Here is a 19,448-nt window from a genome sequence, read left to right on the forward strand (position 1 = left end):
TGTACACTTGTATATATACACAAAGGGAGAATCCAGAGTATTGGAAACTTTACAGGGAGGTTGAGGACAATTCATTTACAAAAAATTACAGGAGCAAAATCTCTGTTACCAAAGCTAAGAGCTTCTTGCTTTAGTCTCTCCCTGCCCCTACCTCACCTTGTCCAAGAGTCCAATGAACATTTCACTGGCCTTTTTTGTTTGGAACAGACATATCGGGCCATTCAGCCTCATTCCCTGAAACTAGAGTCTAAATATTTTTTTTTCCTTTTTGTTTTTAAACCATCTAAAACATTACTGTGATTAACAGAAAACAGCTGGCTGGATGAGGCAGATTATACCAAATGATTAACTGTAACCCAGATTTGACTCCTTTCCATTTAACATATGCAGGCAAATGAAGCAAGTTTTACGATGTCAGTGCATTCCGAGATACGCTCATGGGCAAGGCACTGTTTATAGTTATCTCTTGTCGTCTCTGACATTGCACCACTGCCAGGATTGCCCTCCGAAACCTGCAAAGGACAAAAAAGGGAAAGCAGAGATTGTTAGTCCAAGAAGCAAATACAAAGAAAAAGTGGCTCAGCTGGTTGTAAGTACTAWGACGGTATTCAATCTTAGCAAAACTTCATCAGTAAAAAGAGTGTATTTGAAATTCAGGAAGACCTGAGTCTTATTCCACTCCCATGTACAGAAATAACTAAGTTCAGTCTTTCTTCTACAACAGGGGTCACAGCACGTTTTGCTTAGCACTGGACAGGGTATAGACATGAGAAAGGTAAACTTACAGGAGAGGGGGAAAAAAGAAACCAGACTTTCATTGACGCAGCAGGATCAGATCAGCTTACCTGGATGGAGATCATAGGCTCTGCACGTAGGTTGGCGGTAGAGAAAGGAAGGATGCCTCTTTCCAAAAATCTACAGTTCCCAATCAGAGGCACTGGTTTGGTTAGAGCATATAATATGTTTGCTCAAACAATGATAGAATTATTTGGAGATAGAAAGAATAGGCTTGACTTACTTATTTTAATGAAAAGTGTCAATCCATCCTAAGCAAGTCAGACTATGACACATCCCAAATCAAGCAAGAAAATCCACAGAAGTTACAAGTCACTAAGAAGCCATACATATTGGCTACAGACATTAAAAACAACCAGTCTACCACTGATGCAACACAAATTGCACAATGAGTCCCTCATGAAAAAAAACACAAAATAACTTTCAAAGAGATCTAATAAAAGCATCACTAACGTGTTATCAAAAATCTTCATCAATTTAACATGTTCCGAAGCTGATCCAAACAATTTCTTCATGCCCAAAAGGCCATGAAGTAGACTGGTACTCTTAGTTCAAAGTTAGGAACACTTACTTCTTGTTTGCAACAACATAAATGCAGGGATTATAGAATGTGGAAGATTTTGCAAACAGAGGAGCTATGATGGCCATTGCAGGAGAAATTTTCTTTGGGTCTCCAAAGGATGACCATAAACACACAATGGAATATGGAGACCATGCCACCAAAAACATCACAATCATCACAACAGACATCTGTAAAACAAGAGGAACACACACATAACTCGTATTACCTGCATATGAACACCTCACAACCTAATCACAAATGTGCATGCACGTGTGTGAAAATATAGCTATACAAAACCAAATAACCTAGAAATAACACATAAACAATGCGTCCTGACTTATTTTGAGAGGTTATAATGAAATCTCACTTTGGGGATTTTATAGCACATCACACTGCCACGTATTTTGACATGCTATTATTTCATTATATATAATCTTCCTTCACAATCAGCACTATTGATTACATTGAATGTGTCCAGCAAAAATTAAAAGGGCCAGAGAGGACTTTGCACATGAATCACGACTACCTAATATTTCTAAGTTGGAAATTCACTGCATGCCATCAACAAATCCTCTCTTTCAAAATGCACTTTACCTTAGCTGTACTGTTTTATTATCACATACATCTGAAAGGCTCTGATTATATCCACCAGAGGATGGCTATCTATCTCTAAGAAAAGAAGATGCCATATTTGAAAATGGTCAGGTAGTCAACATCATCTAACCCACAGAAGGTATCAATTTTTACATAAACCACCTTAGTTTAACCACTTCTTAGCTACTGCCTTTGGTTCCTCTTTGGGCATAAACAACCTGAAGTCTGCTCTCTGACCCTTCTAAAGAAAATACAATAAACTGCTTCCTGAACATATGATGTTCCGATGGAATGACAAATTCCCTTTCAAAATAGACTTGAGCTGCACATAACAGGACACAGCATGGCACTAAGCGGTGACAAACTGAGGGGGGCAAAAGAAGAATCAGTTAGGACAGACATCTACAGCTTTTGTCAGGGAAGCGAATCAATAACAAACTGAAATGTGAACCTCAAATAAAGAGGACCAAATATATTACATATATGTGTGTGTGTGTGTGTGTGAATTTTTTATACATACATACATACATGGCTATGATGGCTATATTTATGGCTATAGATAGCCATACATATATATGTATGTATGTATGTATGTATAAAAAGCAAAAAAAAAAGTACAGCTCTTCGTATGTAAAAGATTTCTCTAGTGTTGTTTACCTGTGCCCATATTCTTTCTTCCAGTGACAGACAAGATTAGAAAAGAGAAATAACTACTTTGCTGGAGCTGTTCTGGAGCATAACCAATAAACAAGCTATAACTCTCTCTACAGATTCCTATGTAAATACAAAAGCAGTATCTATAAAAAAATGATTCTTAAAAGAAAGAACATCTTCATTTAGAAGTTTGCTTTTGGTGCCTAGGATGCTTAAAAAATGCTAATTTGTGAAAAAGCAAGTAGTCCAATTCTAAAGAAGGATAGTATTTACCTTTGAAGCTGAATTTGATTCAATTTTTTTAATATTACTCTCTCTTCAACCGTAAAACAGGAAAGATGCATTTTCTTCACAAATACGAGTGACAGACTAATGACAGACTCCTGAGTTTAAAGCATTCTGAAAGTATTTCAGAAGTGCAAAATATTATGATGTTAGGTAAAAATACCATTTTTTCAGAATATAACCTTGAGAACCTTCTCCAAGAAGTGTTAAGTTTGACTTGATAAGCAATTCAAAAATATAGGTGCCAGCTGTTCTGCCCAATTTTCTCCTGTGTGTTTCCCCCCCCCCCCCATGCCCAACTATAAATCATATCTTTACACAAAAGTCAAAGGAGCTACTGAACTTGAAGCTTTTTCATGGCCTCTTAAACATTGTTGACTCTCTGGGCAGGATATACCATTTTATGCCATTAATTCACATTTGCTAATTTTTATGTATGAAAGAGAGAAGTTTAATAGACTCTGAAAAGTACAAAGGATCAGAAAATCTCACAGATCAGGAGCTTGGCAATGCCTTTTCATGCCTAAGTCACGAGTTCAAATCAGAGTTGACCAAATAATTTCTGATCAGAGACATCTGTGAACCTAGTAGGACAACCTAAGGACTCTGCGGACACAAAGAGTAAAAATATCTCAGACAATCCTCCTAGGATATCTCTGACTTACATTTCTATGTGACAAGGGAGGACAGAAGCAGGGAATATTTGCATTGTTCCTAGCCTTCAGTGTAGCTATTTGGATGCATTTCCCAAGTTATAGAAAGGGTATTATATTGAAAGTAAGGAATCTAGTGTTATAAAAATCAAGCCAAGAATTTTCACCCCAGCTAAATTTCAGTTAATGTTTAGTAAGCAAGAAGGAAAAGGGGGAACATAGGAAAAATGCTTAAAAGGCTGCATTGTTCCTCTGCCTCCAGAATTTGACACAAAAGAACATGCTTAAAAAGAATCAGCCTTCATTTGCCATACCTTTGTTACATCTACTTGGTCAGACCAGTCTATATTGATGCTCTCCAAGCAGTTATTGCTGGCATATTGTTTCATTGTCCGGGAAACATTGTAATAACAGTAAAACATGACTGTTAAGGGTACAACAAAATTAACAGCAATTACACTCACTGTGTAGGAAACAAAGGACCTGATAAGACAAAAAAAAACACAAAACACCACAGTAACTTTAAAACTATCCATCCATGAAAAGTTACTATAGAATTCAATATTTTGATTCGATTGTTTATGACATAAAAAATAGCTTTGAAAGAATTAGGGAAATTTTCCTTAGCCTTAGTTTTTATTAGCGGCCACAAGTCTTGCGGTTTTCAAGCATGGCTCTCTTCCTACAATTTTTCCCTAGACTTGTTCTGTATTATTGCCACGGTTTTTGAATGATTTTTCATAATTCTGGCTTCAAACTTCAGCAAGAAAAAGTTATTCTCATAGTATTAAATTGAATAATCTTAACCTTCAATGAGACAACCAATTTAAAAAACAAAAAGAGGGAGGGGGGAATCTTACACATCATTTTTTCTCCAGTTTACTGTGCATGTTGCTCCAGTTGGATCGGGAGCGTAGCTAGCCCAGCCTAGAGTAGGCATGGAGGCCCAAAAGACTGCATTTACCCAAGCAGCAATGATTAGAGTGCCATAGTTACGGGTAGTCATTCTTCTTCCTGCAACCAAGCACAGACAATCACAAACTGGTGTCATCTGTTGTTTCTTTCCAAYATTGAACTTGAACCACAAGCAGGTTCCAGCAAGCCTGAAACCATATTAATGGTAACAATCCTTCAGAGGACTACACTTCCAAACACTATAGCATGCCCATTTCATACRGCTGATGAATGACATCAAGTTTTCCAGCTCAAATGCACTTCATGCCATCACCTATTCCAACCCAAAGCATGCTGACAATAGCTGATCCTAATCCCACAGTATAGCTTACTACACAACAGTGCATTCAAGAACAAGCATGTTTGTGTTTGCAGGAAAGGAAAGAAAAAAAAAAAAAAAAAAGGAAGAATTAAGTTATAGCACAGCTGTAACAGGTAGGAATGAAAAAATCCAGTATGGTGCTAACACGGTATCAGAGGCACACATCAGCTTGACAGCTGTCAGAAACATCCCAGAGCTGGACGCTTTTGGTGTGCTTCTACATATGGGTGGGGCCTTCTAGTAAGTGGATATAGCAAATACAGCTTGTAAATGGATGAAAAAAGACAGAAGAACAGCCCAAATCTGCAATTTTCACCTGCAAAAGCAGTAGCATTCACATAACTAATGCACTTAATCAAGTACTGCAGGATCATGCCCTAACCTAAAAGCATGCCCAGTATGCCAATTACGTATTCTTAAGAAAACAATACAACTAGAATGATAGTTCACAGAGGCCATACAGTGATTGATTTTTGATCAAGAATACGGTACCTATATCAGGCCTGCAGATTGTCAGATAACGGTCAACTGCAACAACAGTAAGCAAACCAATACTTGCCATCCCAAAAAAGATATTTAAGGCAGCATAGATCTGAAATTTAAAAAAAAACATCCTTTCTGAGAAATCTTTCAAAGGTATAAGCACAAGTTTGTGGACTGAATCTAAAGTACTACGATACACTACATTCGGTCTGTGTTCTCTTCTGTTAGCAAGGTACTGAATGAACTAATTCAATGCAGGCAATTTGGAGCTAGCTAATTTCAAATTAAACATTTTAAAAGCAACTTGCTTTCGTGTACATCAGAAACCCTAAAGGCAACAGTCTAAAAAGCAAACAAATGACATACTTAAAGTAAATTCTGAGATTCAGGCATAGTGGGTTTGGAGTTTGTGGGCTTTTTCAATTCATGTTTTCAATGCATTAGAGAAATGTGAACTGCATTTGTTTCATCATAAAAAGTTAAATCAGGTATGGCTTTAGCAAACGCAGGGTTCTGAATGGTCACTCTTCCCTCTGTCACATAACTAGACTTATTTTGCAGATATGGTACACTGATTTTCCCCACTGACCTCCATTTTTACATGGTGCCAGATCTATTGCTAACGCACAAGTGATCATACTGCACATGTGCTGAAATCCTAGCATGATCCAAAAGCACCTGCCCAGTTGTCCTCTGGGCAACCTGACCAGGAATGGTGACTGGGAGGGCTGTGCTGCCACTGGCACTCCCAAAATACAGATCCTTGTGCCAGATCACATGCCACAAGTGGTTATAATAGAAACATGTGACATTCTGCTGTCTCATTTCACAAAATTTACTTGGTTTAGGTTGACCTGAGTTGTGCTTTGTATGATCTTAAGAGCTCCCAAAGCACTGGTAGGGAGATTTCACATCAACTTCAGCCCACAAATGTAGAGTCACTCTAGATCCAGAGTTATTAAAGCCAGGCTTCCTGTCAAGCAATAGCTGAATTCTTAACTCAACATAATTGTGCAATCAAGTGAGTGACATCAGACTGTTATAAACACCCATCATCATACACAGGTCCAAGAATCTATGGCGTTACTCATATTTTCCTTGAGTAACATTTACAGCATATGCCTTCATAATACTCATTTTCCTGGCCTCTTAATCCCACCAGGCTGTTAAGTAGTAGATTTGTCGTATATAGCAAGCAAATGGTATYATATTTCTCCTATAAAAGTCAATTTTTCGCTAATAACTTTTAAAAAYAGACAGTTGTTAAAACTAGGCCAGATTTTCAATGCCTCTTTTGCAGGCCTTCATTTTTATAACTTAATAGTCATATCTCAAAGGTGACATATTCATCAGGCAGAACTCATAAAAGAATTATCACTTCTGAATTCTTGATTATTATTACATCAAATAAACCTGTGCTATCCAAAACAATTTTCATTTGAGGATTTCATTTCTTAAAGCCATTTTAAAATCTCTAGTTGATAAATATAAGGTTATACTTCAATGCTTTCAGATTTTAAATGATAAATTTAGGGTAAAATCCAAACCAAATCCTCCATTCACTTAAAGAAAAATCAGTTTCAGGTCTAGAGTCAAATTTTGCACCTCCACCTCATCTCTAAAAAGAACAAAACATCAAGTAGGGCTACTATTATCTCTTGGTTTGCTTTTAAGTGCTTAAGACTTCCTCCCTAACTGAATTGAAATACCTGGCATCCAGTATATCCAAATTTCCAGCTTCCATGCAGGTCTGAGGCAGCAGACATGGGGTAACCGATGCCACTAACACCAATGTCAGTAAAAGCCAAGTTGATAATAATTGCGTTGGTTGCTGTCCGAAGCTCTTTGTACTTAACAAAGATGCCTAACACAACAATGTTACTGAAAATGCTTATCACTCCTGTAGGAACAGAGAAAAAGGGGAACTTAGCAAAAGATGCAGGCAAGCCAGCAACATGCATGCAAAATGAAGTGCAGCCTATTGTAATATCTAAGTCCTGAACAAGTTTTATTTTCAATCAAATGTAATTTCATGAAGACAAAAGACATCCAAGAAAGGGAGAAATTCTAATACTAATTAGAGAACTCGCACTTGGATTTAGTAAGGGCCCAAGGTGCTAGTGGGTTGCTTTGCTGAACCTGGGACTTCCTATGCAATGGCAACAGGAATAGCAAACATTCAGAAGCATTCAAGATTACAATTTAGAAATTTCAGCCACTGAGTTAAGTTTTCTGTCTTATGCGGCCAAAACGAATGCAGGCTAGCGAGCTGATAAAAAGCAGGGTTACTGGACTTTTTATACAGATTCACCAGATCTAGCAAAAGCCCCTCTGTCACCACCTTAGTTCCTCCTTTTTCTCAGGAGTTTCCACTGTGCATTCAGGTAAAAGTAATATTCCTGGATGAAAGGAATATAGAAAATCAGTCATTATGCTTTGACCTTGCTACCTCCATCCTAGTCAGACCTATTCCCCTCTCTGTTCATGAGGACCCAATTCTTTACAAGCAAAGTTGGCTCACATTGCTGCAAACTGTGTATTTACTAAAACACTAAACCCTGTCAAGCTGCCTAGCCCATCCCTACAGCCTGCCACTGTGGCACGGTTGTGACCCTCCACTGCATGAGTCATTTCCTTCATGCTCCAAGCTTTAAGGCTATCTCATAGCTATGCTAAAAGTCCAGCTATGCACTGAACTTGCTCCTGCCTCAGTGACCTGTGTATTTTTAAGTCCCTTTGGGCTGGCTTGGTTTGCTGCTTTGTTTCTTTCTTCTTTGGCACACTTCACCTGTCTTCTATCTTTTTAGAACTAGGACCCTGAGCCCAAACAAAACTGCACCCCAGAAACTTATATACAAGTGTTCCCAAAACGCCAGTGTGGCAAGCGCTTTTACATTTAAACTACATGCAGTAGAGGCAGCACCAAGCATGCGCAAACTGTTCCTGGAAGTCAATTCTTATGCAACACAAGAAATACCCAGCAGACCAAATAAAGAGTTGTAACAAACAGTACTAAAGCTAACATATACATTCTCCTGTCTTCATGCCCAACCCCTCTGGAATTTGCTTTGGACTTAATAGTGCTCTATGAGGTGTCCAGGACTCTCCTCTTTAGGATCCTTTTCACAAGGAAGCTTTTTCTGATCCTGGTGACCTATATTAAAAACTCCACCTCCTCCCCTTCTCTGGCTCTTCCTCCTTCCTGACCAAACCCTACTGCATAGCAGTTTACATGGCAGCCCCACAAAACAGGTTTTCTTTGCTCTGTTTTTTTTTTTTCCTCTTCAGACTCTAACCCACTGCAGAGATATTTAGAGCAAAATGCTATCCCCCAGACTCCTAGTAATACCAGCAATAACAAGTCCCCCATTACTAATAAGAGCAATAAGAGCCACTGAAGTTAAACACTCCCCTTTGCATCTCACTCAAGAAATGGCCACAGCCCTTTTCAACAGAATGGAGAATTCCAACATGTTCAAGAAAATACAGAAAATTATTTTAAAAAATAACTTGTAAATAATGACAAGAATTGGCAAGGTGGTCATAGATTCCCTAGACCAGCACAGGTGGTACAATATTTCAGATTTTAAATCTAAAAACATTTGTATAACTTGGGCATCTGAAGTTACACTGCATAGTGGAATGTTATTTTAGTAAAACACAGTGTCCATGGAAATGCCTCTCAGAACTTTTCAGTTCTACAGTTAAAGTTTCATTATGAACCAAACACTATACCTTTCAGCATAACAGATCTGTAGGGATAAATTTGTAAAGAGCTGAAGCAAGTGGCTGTTGCACTGAATGTAGAGCTAAAGAGCCTGAAACAAGAGTATTTGCCTCTTTACAGGATGTTAACTTTGCATCTTAACTACCAGGTCCACAGAGCATAGCCGACACATACATACATACAGTCAGGCTCAGTAAAAACAGAACAGCAAGCAATCCAGCACCATGAAGTGCCCCCTTTGCTCTGAGGAGCAAAACAAGGTCTGTACTATTCTCCCGGGTCCCAAAACAGGCATAGGCAATGACACCAGCATGTCTAATTTATTCCTCTGTAACTCTGGACTTCCAGAAGCAGTCCCATCTTTTCTTCACAGTCATTGCCCACCTTGCTCTGTGGCAATCTATACCCCTCACACCCTGCTGATGCCGATGAGATTTCTGCTCTTCTACTTGCTCCACCAAGCCCTGACACGTGCTCCTCAGCTTTTTGCTGACACACCTGTGTGAAAAGGGCAGTAAGATTTTTAAGTATTACATAATGCTCTTCCATCTCTGCCACTGTCAGTGCCACAGCATAGGAATAAAAACCTCTAATGTCAGTTTATGCTCAGACTACAACTTCACTGCAGTTCAAACAACAACCTCAAGTCAGCAGGGTCAAAAAACCTGAGAGAGAACATCAGTTTGAGGTACTTTAGCTCTACAGTTGAATTTCAAAAACTTCCACTGGTGTCAATAAGGAAGTTCCTGCAAAGGCCATCATTGGCAGTGCACAGGAACACTATCCATCGATTTTAAATACCAGCATGCACCCCAGTGCCTCAAATTAGGGCTGTAAGACTTTTCTAGAATCAACTACACATCAGTACCATTTCTTTATCTGAAGCACTATGTTCAGCAAGAGCCATGTTAATCATGTGAAACAGATATGAAAATGGGCAGAAGAGAAACCAATGCAATTGTAGTAATATGCATGAACATATGACAATACCTTGAATAATGGACACTGGCGATGATACCAATTTTTCAACTTTTAAATGGAGTTCATCCATTTCGATTATATAAATTAGTACAGTTTTTATTATACCTGTACCTCACCTAAGGAGTTTCACTGCAATGTTTCATTAACCAGTACCACTCTCCTACATTACAGAAACTCTAACAGACTGAGTAATCTTAAAATCAAATGAGGAAAAATCAGTTTCAGCTGTATTTCATTTTCATTCTCTCTTCTACCTGAGAACAGACAAGCTTGGGCATTTTGAGATCACCTGCACAGCACATAAAAACTGCACTACAAAAAAGATGGTGGATGGGGCACAACTCCATGAACACCATCAACTATCATATCGCACACATTTTAGGAATGACACTGTGATGCTATGAACTGCTACAACAGCAAGAGAAAGGAGGGAGCTGGCGATCTGATGTAGAACAAATAACACAGCAAGAGAAAGGAGGGAGCTGGCGATCTGATGTAGAACAAATAACACAGTGAGAGCACTCTCACTGTCATCTCTGTCAGCTCTCCTGTTAATAGGCAGTATGTCACCTCCTAGGAGAGCTGAAGCAAACTAGAATTACAAGTTTATACAATAGTATGAGCTTCCTATGATACATGTTTTAACAGGTAGTACAGCCACCAGGAATGAAACCAGAAATCCAACAGGACTGTAAATTCATGCCCTCGGGGCGAAGGAGGATCCTGCTAACCATACTTGAATTTTGTGCTTCAGAGCCCAATCTTAAAAAGAAGAAAAGAATCTGGAAGAGAAAGCGCTAAGCCTATATTTAGTAAAGATTTCAGCACTACTAAAACAAATTAATAGTAGAGCAATGTTAGAAAGCAGATAGATTCCATCTTGAATAAAGTGAGGAAAAACATGTAGATTCAAGAAACGCTCTCTTCTCTATTTGTGAGAAGCAGGTCAAGTAGAAGAACAAAGTTGTTTCTCCAGGCAGCCAATAACCAGTGCCCATTTCTTAGAGGGCAGAGAGTGCGCAGAGAGAGACCAAGAGGTTTAGTAACCTGATATTGTCAGCTARGAAAAACTCACCTGATTCAGAAAAATCATGTGGATGCTGCTACTCAGCCTGCGAAACATTTTAGGGTTAGACCAGAATTCACATTCTAAACTCTGTGATTTTGCCAAGATCAAGACAAAAACCTTACGTATGCCCTGATCGAGAACAGAAAAATTTCTTATTTTTCTTCTTCCTAGGGAAGCAAAGAAAACTAAAGGAGACCAAATGCAAATACAAGCCCTAACAAAGTAAAGCAGAACACACTGGTAGCAGCATCAAAACAATGAAGCAGAAGATAAATCCATGTATAATATGGAATTTACTATTCCAGAAAGCATTTTAAAGTTATTCCAGAGCACTTCATTACAAGCTGAAGGCTATCAGTGAAGCAGCACTGCTTCCTGCAGTCTGAGTATCCCTGTGGTCATCACTAAAATTATACATTGATCACTATAGACAGCAATACTTTAACAATGACTTCCTTCTCAGAAAACAAAGCAATTATTTGTAGACAATCAAGTATTCAGGCTGTTTAAAAAGCAACACAATGATGACCCCTATATCTGTACTTCATTCTCTTAGACATCTGGTTATTAACACAATTGAAATCTTCCAGATTTGAGATCTATTTGCCCTGCTAAGGCATTTGCAAACCGAACAATCATATTTTCAAAGATGCTATAGACCTTACTGTCAGAAACACTCGTCATTAAGAAAGCAAGGTACAAACTACAGCTGAAAGTTTTACTAGACTCCCTCACTTATAATAATAATAATGGTAATCTAACTCCTTCACTACTTCTAAAAATAAAATAAAAAAATTAAAAATCATTTCTGTGCAAAATAAAGAAGGAGAGCTTGGTTGGGTCTTGCTAATCCCATTGATCACCTATGAAAACTATGATCCTTAATGCCAGATATTCTGACCATCTGAAAAGACCACTTCATTACATATCAGTGTAATCAATTTGAATTAAAATATAAACAAGCACCACACATATTTGGGGTGCCTTATAGATCCGGTTACCTGCAAATAATTTAGTAGTACTGTGGAGTGTGTCTAGTCTTTTAATACTTGACCATCATTCATTTCTACGGCTTCTCAGCAAGTCTACTGACTGGTATTCAGTCAATGACACCAATTTCCCTAAACACCTGAAATAATTAAGTCATTAGCTTTGCATTCAAAAACATCCTCTTTATGAGAAGATTTGATATTTACCACTTCAAACAGCTTCTCTAAATGTGAGCATCATCAGTATTATTACCTATATGCCTTAAGTAGATTAATATTTTGTAGTATTTCAAAAACTAGTTCAAACATAGAAAATGTGCCCTAAATGTAGGATATAGTCTATGAATAAAGTATTTATAAATGGATTTAATTTTCAATAAAAAAGGTATAGAAGGCCCATTTTTAAACACAGTAGGTTACAGTTTGTTTCAAGATATTTCATTGGTGTAGCAGTCAATGCTTCAAAAAAACATTTCCAAAGCAGTTGCAGTTATGACAATGAAAAAGTTTTCAATAAAAAATTATTCCATAACCATTCCAGCCTTAGCCAAAGGCCATTACAGTCAAAGGGAACACATGATGTCAAGCCTTCCAGCGTGCTTTTTCTAACGTGTGTCATCAGTGAAAAATACAACTGCAACTGGAGTCTGCTCTTCTCTCTGATTAACGACCAGCTCCCTCCAAGTCACATTCCAATCCTTCCCCTTACATCCCCCTAACAGACACCCGCTCACATGCTCAGACTACACATATATTATTATGAACATGTGGCCCAAGAGAAATCTCAAGATAGCTTCAAGCACATCACAGAAAAATGCAAGATGTGACAGCTATGTCCTATTTTTATCTCTTTTGCAAGCTGGCAGAAATTAATTCTCTCTTCTATAATTACATATCAACAAAATATGTTTTTCAACATACCACATTGCCTTCAAGCATACAGCAGAAAATGTAATGGTTCTGCACACTGCAGTCAGCCTGCTGATTACTCAGTTGCCAGTAAACTACCAAGAAAAGCCATTAGATATTTGTATAATACAGAATGAAATACCACTGTTATCATACAAAACAAGCATTCAAATACACAGTTCTGTTAAGAAAAGAACTTGCTCACACCCATACCTGCTATTATTAAGTAAGCTGCAACTATGTTGTGCTCAGTCTGTGTAAAGGCTGAATGAGCTTCACTGTCACTTTCTGAGGAGTTGGCTGAATCATTCAAAAGCATGTTGGACGAAAAAGACTGTGGTCTATCCTCCATGGTAATTCATCAGGCAGACAAAACACTACAAAACCCTGTCAGGCAAATTCTTTCATTATCCAACAGACTCACTGAACAATTTAAAAAAAAAAAAGAGGAGGGGGCACYCCCTTCCACTGATGGTCTCCAAGCAAGATTTAATTGGACTAAATTGCAAAGAAGTTTACACTCCCAATCTATGCAGGAGGAAAGCTTGTTAATTAAAACAAAGAACAGCACATTTCCAACAGGATGCTTAAACTTCATTCTTACTGCTAAAGAGATTAACTGTCACATGCCCCCAAACTTTTCACTTCAAACCTCTTGTGCAATACTTTCCGTGAAAATTGGCTCAAGTCAGTTGGTCATCAGCCTGGTTTGGAATTAATTCTAATCATCACAGAGAACACAACCACAGCAGAACAGAGAAACAAAAATGCCAATTTCTCTAAAAAGCAGGACATGCTTACTCTAAAATCCATCCCTTCAAATCTTGAGGCCTATATCTTCTTACAACTCTTTAAGATTCTTTGTTAGTTTGATTAAACAATCTGATAGCAGACAAGAAAAACCAAAGTCCAGTTATTTTCTAAAGTGAAGTGTGACTACCGAAAAACCCAATTATTAGATTTTTAAAACAGCCTGGTCTGCAAAAAACAGGCATTGAACATGCCTCACAAGTTTGAACTCCCTCCCTCTCCAAAACACACATAGGTAAGCTCACGTTAGAAAACTTCACCTAAGCATTTTACTGCACWGCAAATTACTAGGCATCTTCCAAAGCCGTGAGCAGTAGTTTGTTTTCTTCTTTTCAATGAGGATGTTGCAGCACACAGGAGCTAGACTGAAAAAGCCTTTTACAAAATCCTGTATAAATATTAGCTGCAATAAACCCTCACCCAAAGATCTTACATGCAGTGTCAGTGTAAGTAATCAAAGGTGTTTACCACCCGTTCCCCTTTATACAGTTGTTCGTCTCCAGCTTTGTACTTATAAAGGGTACAAAAGTGACAAGAAGGAGCAACCAGTAGTTCTTCAGCTGTATGTGGTTCACAGGCAGCTCAAGTATGGCTCCCAGACTAGGGCTGTGTCTTGTGAGCAGCAGTAAGGCTTTACTGACACCAGGAGCATGAAAGCAATACAGCCATCCCACAAAGAGGAGGTACACCTGGAGAGCTACTCCCATCTCCAACCCAAACACTCCTAGAGCATTCCTTCCTGCTCCTCATCTTTTCAAGACAGACATCTTGTATCTTTCACCGAAAGTATGAAAATTTTGATACGCCACTTATTCATTCAGGTCATTTAGTCATCACTGCGACACAAGATCAAGTGTCACAGTTCTACCAGCAAACTTTTTTTTTTTTTTTTTTTTTTAATGCCACAGATCTACACTCACTCTTATAGTTCTCAGGATACTCATACTAATATATTCTCCCTGTCAGAAAAGGATTAGGCAGGAACTGGGTAGGAGAGTTCCGAAAGGAAAGATGATCTGTTTGGCAATGAAGCCACTTCCCTAGTGCCCTTATAGTCCTGCCTTGAAAGATAAAAGCTTAATTTGATATCTTTGCTTTCCTCCCCTGAAACTTTGGCAAGATTTTCAAAAGCACCTCAGATCTTGCAACTTCCATAGAAATATGAGCTTGCAATGCATAATGCCTCAGAAAAGCAAAGCATTTCTATTTTTATTTGGATAGGATTCCAAACTTGGGGTAGCATGGTTAACGAGACCATACAGATTTTATACCTACTTGTCAGTTAAAACGCAGTTTCCAGTATGCGCAGTCTATTCTATGCACTATTACACTGTTTCCTTTTCTTTTTCTCTTAAATTTGGCTAATTCTAAAGTGATAGAAATTAGACAAAAAGTCAAAATTAAAGGCATAAATGACTTATCACTAACCTGCCAGCAATGTTTTTTCTAGAACATTGAAGTTTATAAAACAAAATAAAAAAGATAAAGCAATGAAATCAATGTTAAAGTATACAAGCAATCCACAAAGTTGGAAATGCAATTCTTAAGCCAGGCAAAATGTGACCACAATGCTTTCTAGTACTGGCGTAAGAAAAATCAGAAGCTCAGGTTCTTTTTATTCTCCAATAACAGCTAGTACCACTAGAGTCAGAGGCATGCTTTGTGACTTCAAATGACGGAGCTCTTCCTTTCCATCTAGCCCTGATCAGTAGCAACAAAAAACAATTTCTATTTGAGTCCAGTCTTCAATTTATAGATATTTGTATAGATATGGGGCACTATACAACTTGTAACAAGGTTTAGTGAGTTGCAAACATTGCAGTTATATGTATTTAAAAGTATATTTCAATCCACAAATGATGAGAGTAGACATGCTTACTGTCTGAATTAAAAAAAAAATGCACCACCAAAATATTTTTGCTATTTTCTAAAAACCTCCCATGTACATTAAACACATCAGCACTAGAGGGCTGTATTAAGCAGTACTTTTTTTTAAATCTTATTTCCATAAATAGATGAAAATGGTTCCAACACAAAGGAAAAACTAATAAATTATATTTTTTCCTTCCACAAAAAAGTCTCTAGATTTAGACTGTTAATTAGAAAATTCTGACTCTGTAAACTAAGGAGACTTTCAGCTAACTGAATGAAGAGAAAAATACAAGGGACCTCAAAAAGCTTTTCTTTTGCTGTGCTTCATATTAATACCATAACCACGCTTTCTTTAAGACAACATCTTCTACTGCCAAGACAATGCTTTGCACAATTGCAAATAACTCTGCACCAGTATACACGTGACCATCCAGCACTATTCCATATTTTGAAAAACGGGACTTGGCCACCTAAGACTCCACCTCAGCTAATAGCGAGCACAGGCAGACTCTGACAAGTGGGCAAGGAGACAGTAAGGTGACAACACTGCTCCCGTGTCCAGGGCAGGGAAGCAAAGCACTGTGGAGTGCAATAAAGCTTACCTTCTGAGCTTCAAAGAAATATTGCAGGATAACAAAAAATTCAGGACAGAGGAAAAGACATAAAATTAGAGAACCTGTATTTTAGTCCACTGTAACATTACACAGTAGACAAGTCAGAGTTGTCTTCTTAAATTTGATAAGACACTACATTTGCATGTCTCTATTACACTTAGCAACTACTAACATTAGGAGGGCAAGGTCAGGTCGTGGCACAGAACAGGCAATGCAAAACAAGGACAGATGGACCATGCTACAATCAAACACCTATCCTTCCCCAGCACCTTGAGGGGGGGGGTAAGGGGTAAGAGACAGACATCATCACATGGCAGACATCAACATACCTGTCCGTACACTGCTTCCTCAAAGGGTAGCTCATTTCAGGCCCAGTATACTTTCTTCCATCTGCATCTGAATGTCCTTTTACCTCCACAAGGATCTAAGATAATAAACAATCTCTGGGTATTTGTGCTGTTCTCATCCAACATTGCCTACAGGTGTAAGGCTCCTCATATCTTTCTCAGCTGGGACTGGACAGCCACATAATACAGTCCAATTTCCTATTATCAGAGACAGGTCTTCCTTCTACAGCTACAATGGGCAATATAGTTCTTTACCCCTTGCAATGGAGACGTGAAAGTCTTTGCTTTGGCCTTGCAAGGGCTCCAGGCTTGACTATGACTCACAGCTCCACCTGCTGTGAGATTCATAGCATATACTTCTTGTCCTAGGCTAAAACATGGTATGGTAGAAGTGAATACTGACAGTTCTCAGGCCCATGCAATTGAAAGACAATGTCAGCACAGTCTTCTGATACCTAGAGAGAAGCATGTCTCTGAAGCACGTAGTAAGAACAACTATGCAGAGAATGAATTTGGTTACAAGAGTGAGGATTGTGTCATCTTAGTCTTCCTAGCCAAGGGAATAAGAAAAGACCTAAGTTGGCTACCCACAACTAGGCACTGGAGCATCAGTGCAGGAATGCAGTGCAGCAGAGGATGCAGACAATTACAAATATGACAAATTAAAGGCAGGTCTGGCTTCACCACAGGTTGGTATTGTTTGACTGCCATTTAGTATGCCAGAGGTGGCTTACAACAGTTACAATGACTTGCATAAGATTTTGTCTAGATTAAGTCATAGTCCTAAATCGTTTAGGCCTAGCAATGCACAGTAACAAAGAGTCTAAATGTCTTTAACAATCTGGATTTAATYGACCTGAATAAAGTTAAGTCTGTAACAATACCAGGTAAAGAATCCGTATCCCTTGACTCCTGACTTTGCTGTGGTTGAACAGTAGACTTATTTCTTCTCATAAAAGCAGATCTAGCAAAATTTTCAACGTTTTCCTTGTAACAGAAGAACRTTTTATCTGTTATCCTACATAGTATCTGTTTAGGCTTCCTATTTGAATTCTTGAACAGTTTTTCTAGCTTGTTTCAAGTTTTGTTCCAAGGATTATTCACAATGAGCAATCACTTTTGTTAAAATGACAAGTAACTGTTCAATTCTGGCACAGACAGCAAATTAACTTTTTTCAATTTTTTTCTTTTTGTTAAGTAGAAGGCTAAGATAACTCATTTTCACCTGTGTTCACTGATTAAAAAAAATGCAACAGCATGCTCAATTCTGAAATGCATTTTCTTCCATACTGAAAAAGATGCTCAAAATGCTTTCGCTGAGATTATTCTGCGGATCTCTTCAAAAATGCGTAGCATAAGACTCTGCCAATGGACTCCCTGCTTGAGATGCAATCTGGAGAGAAAGATTCTGTTTTTCCATTCTTATTCTCTTTCCAGAGCTAATGAGTAGAGAGGCACCCTGTCATTCTCCATCCTTAAAAAGAGAGTTACTAGCTTTTCAACACTCCTTATAATGCATCTGATTAAAGACAACAGAGCCTGCACTGAAGACTCATGCGGACTTTTTTTTTTTGTCTTTAGGGAGTACTTAACTGAAAGCATCATGTGCAGAGAAGCCCTAACTATGGCAAGCTATCTGATCTTAAACCTGTGCAAGCTTAGTACACCACAGTGGTGTTTTTCCAAGAGCATCAAAATCTCAGAGAAACAGGCTAAGATGGGAAAAACCCTGAGCAATTTCAGTATCAGTGTAATTAGACACAACTATTTAGGTGACTTAGAAGAGCATTAAACTTGAAACTATTCAACAGACAGCAGCTTCCAAGAAGAATATGTCATAAAGCCTTTGGTTTTCATTCAGATTTATACAGAAGAATCCACAAAGCACCCTATGCTATCCTCCTTTCCTTGTATACATTATTATTATATATATAAAAAAAGTTCTGTCAACACAAAATTTTGAAGTTTAGTTTGTAGATAAAGGTTCACAAAGATTGTTTAAATGGCATGTCCACTGTACAGCAACCCAGTGGATTAAATATAAAGAGAGGATGAGAACAAGGGATCAGTCACACATAGGTAACATTCACAGATGTGTATTTGGAGAACCTGCAGAGTTAAAAAAAAAAAAAAAAAAAAAAGAACCAATGGATTGTTTACTCCCAACTCCAACATGAAGTCAAGCATTAATTAAAATAGTTTTTAAGAAAGAAGCAGTTTAAGAATAGCATTATCTTGGCTTAGTTAAAAAAGTTCAAGTATATTCTGAGCAGTCTTCAGTTCTTCAACAGGGGCTATATCGTCCTTGTATGTTGATAAATAGTCATTAACTGTAACAGTAATTGTCATTTTACAGTTTCAAGTTCTTTATAAACAATTTTTCAGGGTCCACTCAAAAATTTATCTTGTTCTTCACTTCTGCAGATCATACGGTAAGACAGCAGGAAGACACTCGTGGCTCCATTATTAATATCCTCTCCCTAATTTAAGAGGGAAGAAAAATACACTGAACAAGTCATGTCTTAGTTGCATTTAAAGCAAATGAATGATACACATAACAGTAAGAGTTGATAAAATAAAAATCATTATCATCATATTTATTCTTACAGGCTTTTTGAGGCAACAGCTAGAGCGATCTTTCAGAAGCATCAAAAAATACAGAATACTAAACTTGTGTTTAGGATAGCTACTGTGATGAACAGAAGCTTTTTGCATAAAACTAGACAGTCTATAAACCCTTAAAAAACAGATGGAAAGAAAATACTACATTTGTTTAATACGTAAAAGTTTTAGAAAGCATGACCCATTTTTATTACTGAAACAGAACA

General features: G+C 37.9%; 3 protein-coding genes across 9 annotated transcripts in view; all 3 read right to left on the reverse strand.

Annotated features, from left to right (window-relative positions):
• LRIT3 (leucine rich repeat, Ig-like and transmembrane domains 3) overlaps positions 1 to 417 on the reverse strand; it is a 24,133-nt gene extending 23,716 nt beyond the window's left edge. The window contains exon 1 of the mRNA XM_026079037.1: positions 339 to 417. The gene's annotated coding sequence lies outside the window, so the exon portion shown is untranslated. The remainder of the gene's footprint in view (positions 1 to 338) is intronic.
• On the reverse strand, positions 282 to 16,667 carry RRH (retinal pigment epithelium-derived rhodopsin homolog). 3 transcript variants are annotated; one of them, XR_003255701.1, is made up of 9 exons: positions 16,603 to 16,667; positions 13,191 to 13,364; positions 7,012 to 7,202; positions 5,312 to 5,411; positions 4,404 to 4,557; positions 3,858 to 4,026; positions 1,367 to 1,545; positions 846 to 937; positions 422 to 512 (listed from the first exon to the last, which is right to left on the reverse strand). XR_003255701.1 is itself a non-coding variant. In XM_026079042.1 (8 exons), exons 2-8 carry the CDS (start codon positions 13,327 to 13,329, stop codon positions 407 to 409), a joined length of 1,038 nt encoding a protein of 345 aa, XP_025934827.1. In that variant the 5' UTR covers positions 13,330 to 13,364; positions 16,603 to 16,667; the 3' UTR covers positions 282 to 406. The 3 variants fall into 3 exon arrangements, 2 of the variants coding, with proteins under 2 accessions (XP_025934827.1, XP_025934828.1); XM_026079042.1 differs by lacking the exon at positions 846 to 937 and having other exon boundaries at positions 282 to 512; XM_026079043.1 differs by lacking the exon at positions 422 to 512 and having other exon boundaries at positions 550 to 937.
• GAR1 (GAR1 ribonucleoprotein) overlaps positions 16,322 to 19,448 on the reverse strand; it is a 28,537-nt gene continuing 25,410 nt past the window's right edge. For 4 of the 5 annotated variants that reach the window (XM_026079047.1, XM_026079048.1, XM_026079046.1 and 1 more), the window contains one exon: positions 18,454 to 19,100. In XM_026079047.1, the coding sequence (XP_025934832.1) occupies positions 19,087 to 19,100 (14 nt within the window). In that variant the 3' untranslated portion in view covers positions 18,454 to 19,086. Of the gene's footprint in view, positions 19,101 to 19,448 lie in introns of all 5 variants that reach the window. The other variant, XM_026079044.1, reaches the window with a different exon arrangement.

This window comes from Apteryx rowi, unplaced genomic scaffold (assembly GCF_003343035.1).
Source record: "Apteryx rowi isolate R43461 unplaced genomic scaffold, aptRow1 scaffold_491, whole genome shotgun sequence".
Taxonomy (NCBI): Eukaryota; Metazoa; Chordata; class Aves; order Apterygiformes; family Apterygidae; genus Apteryx; species Apteryx rowi.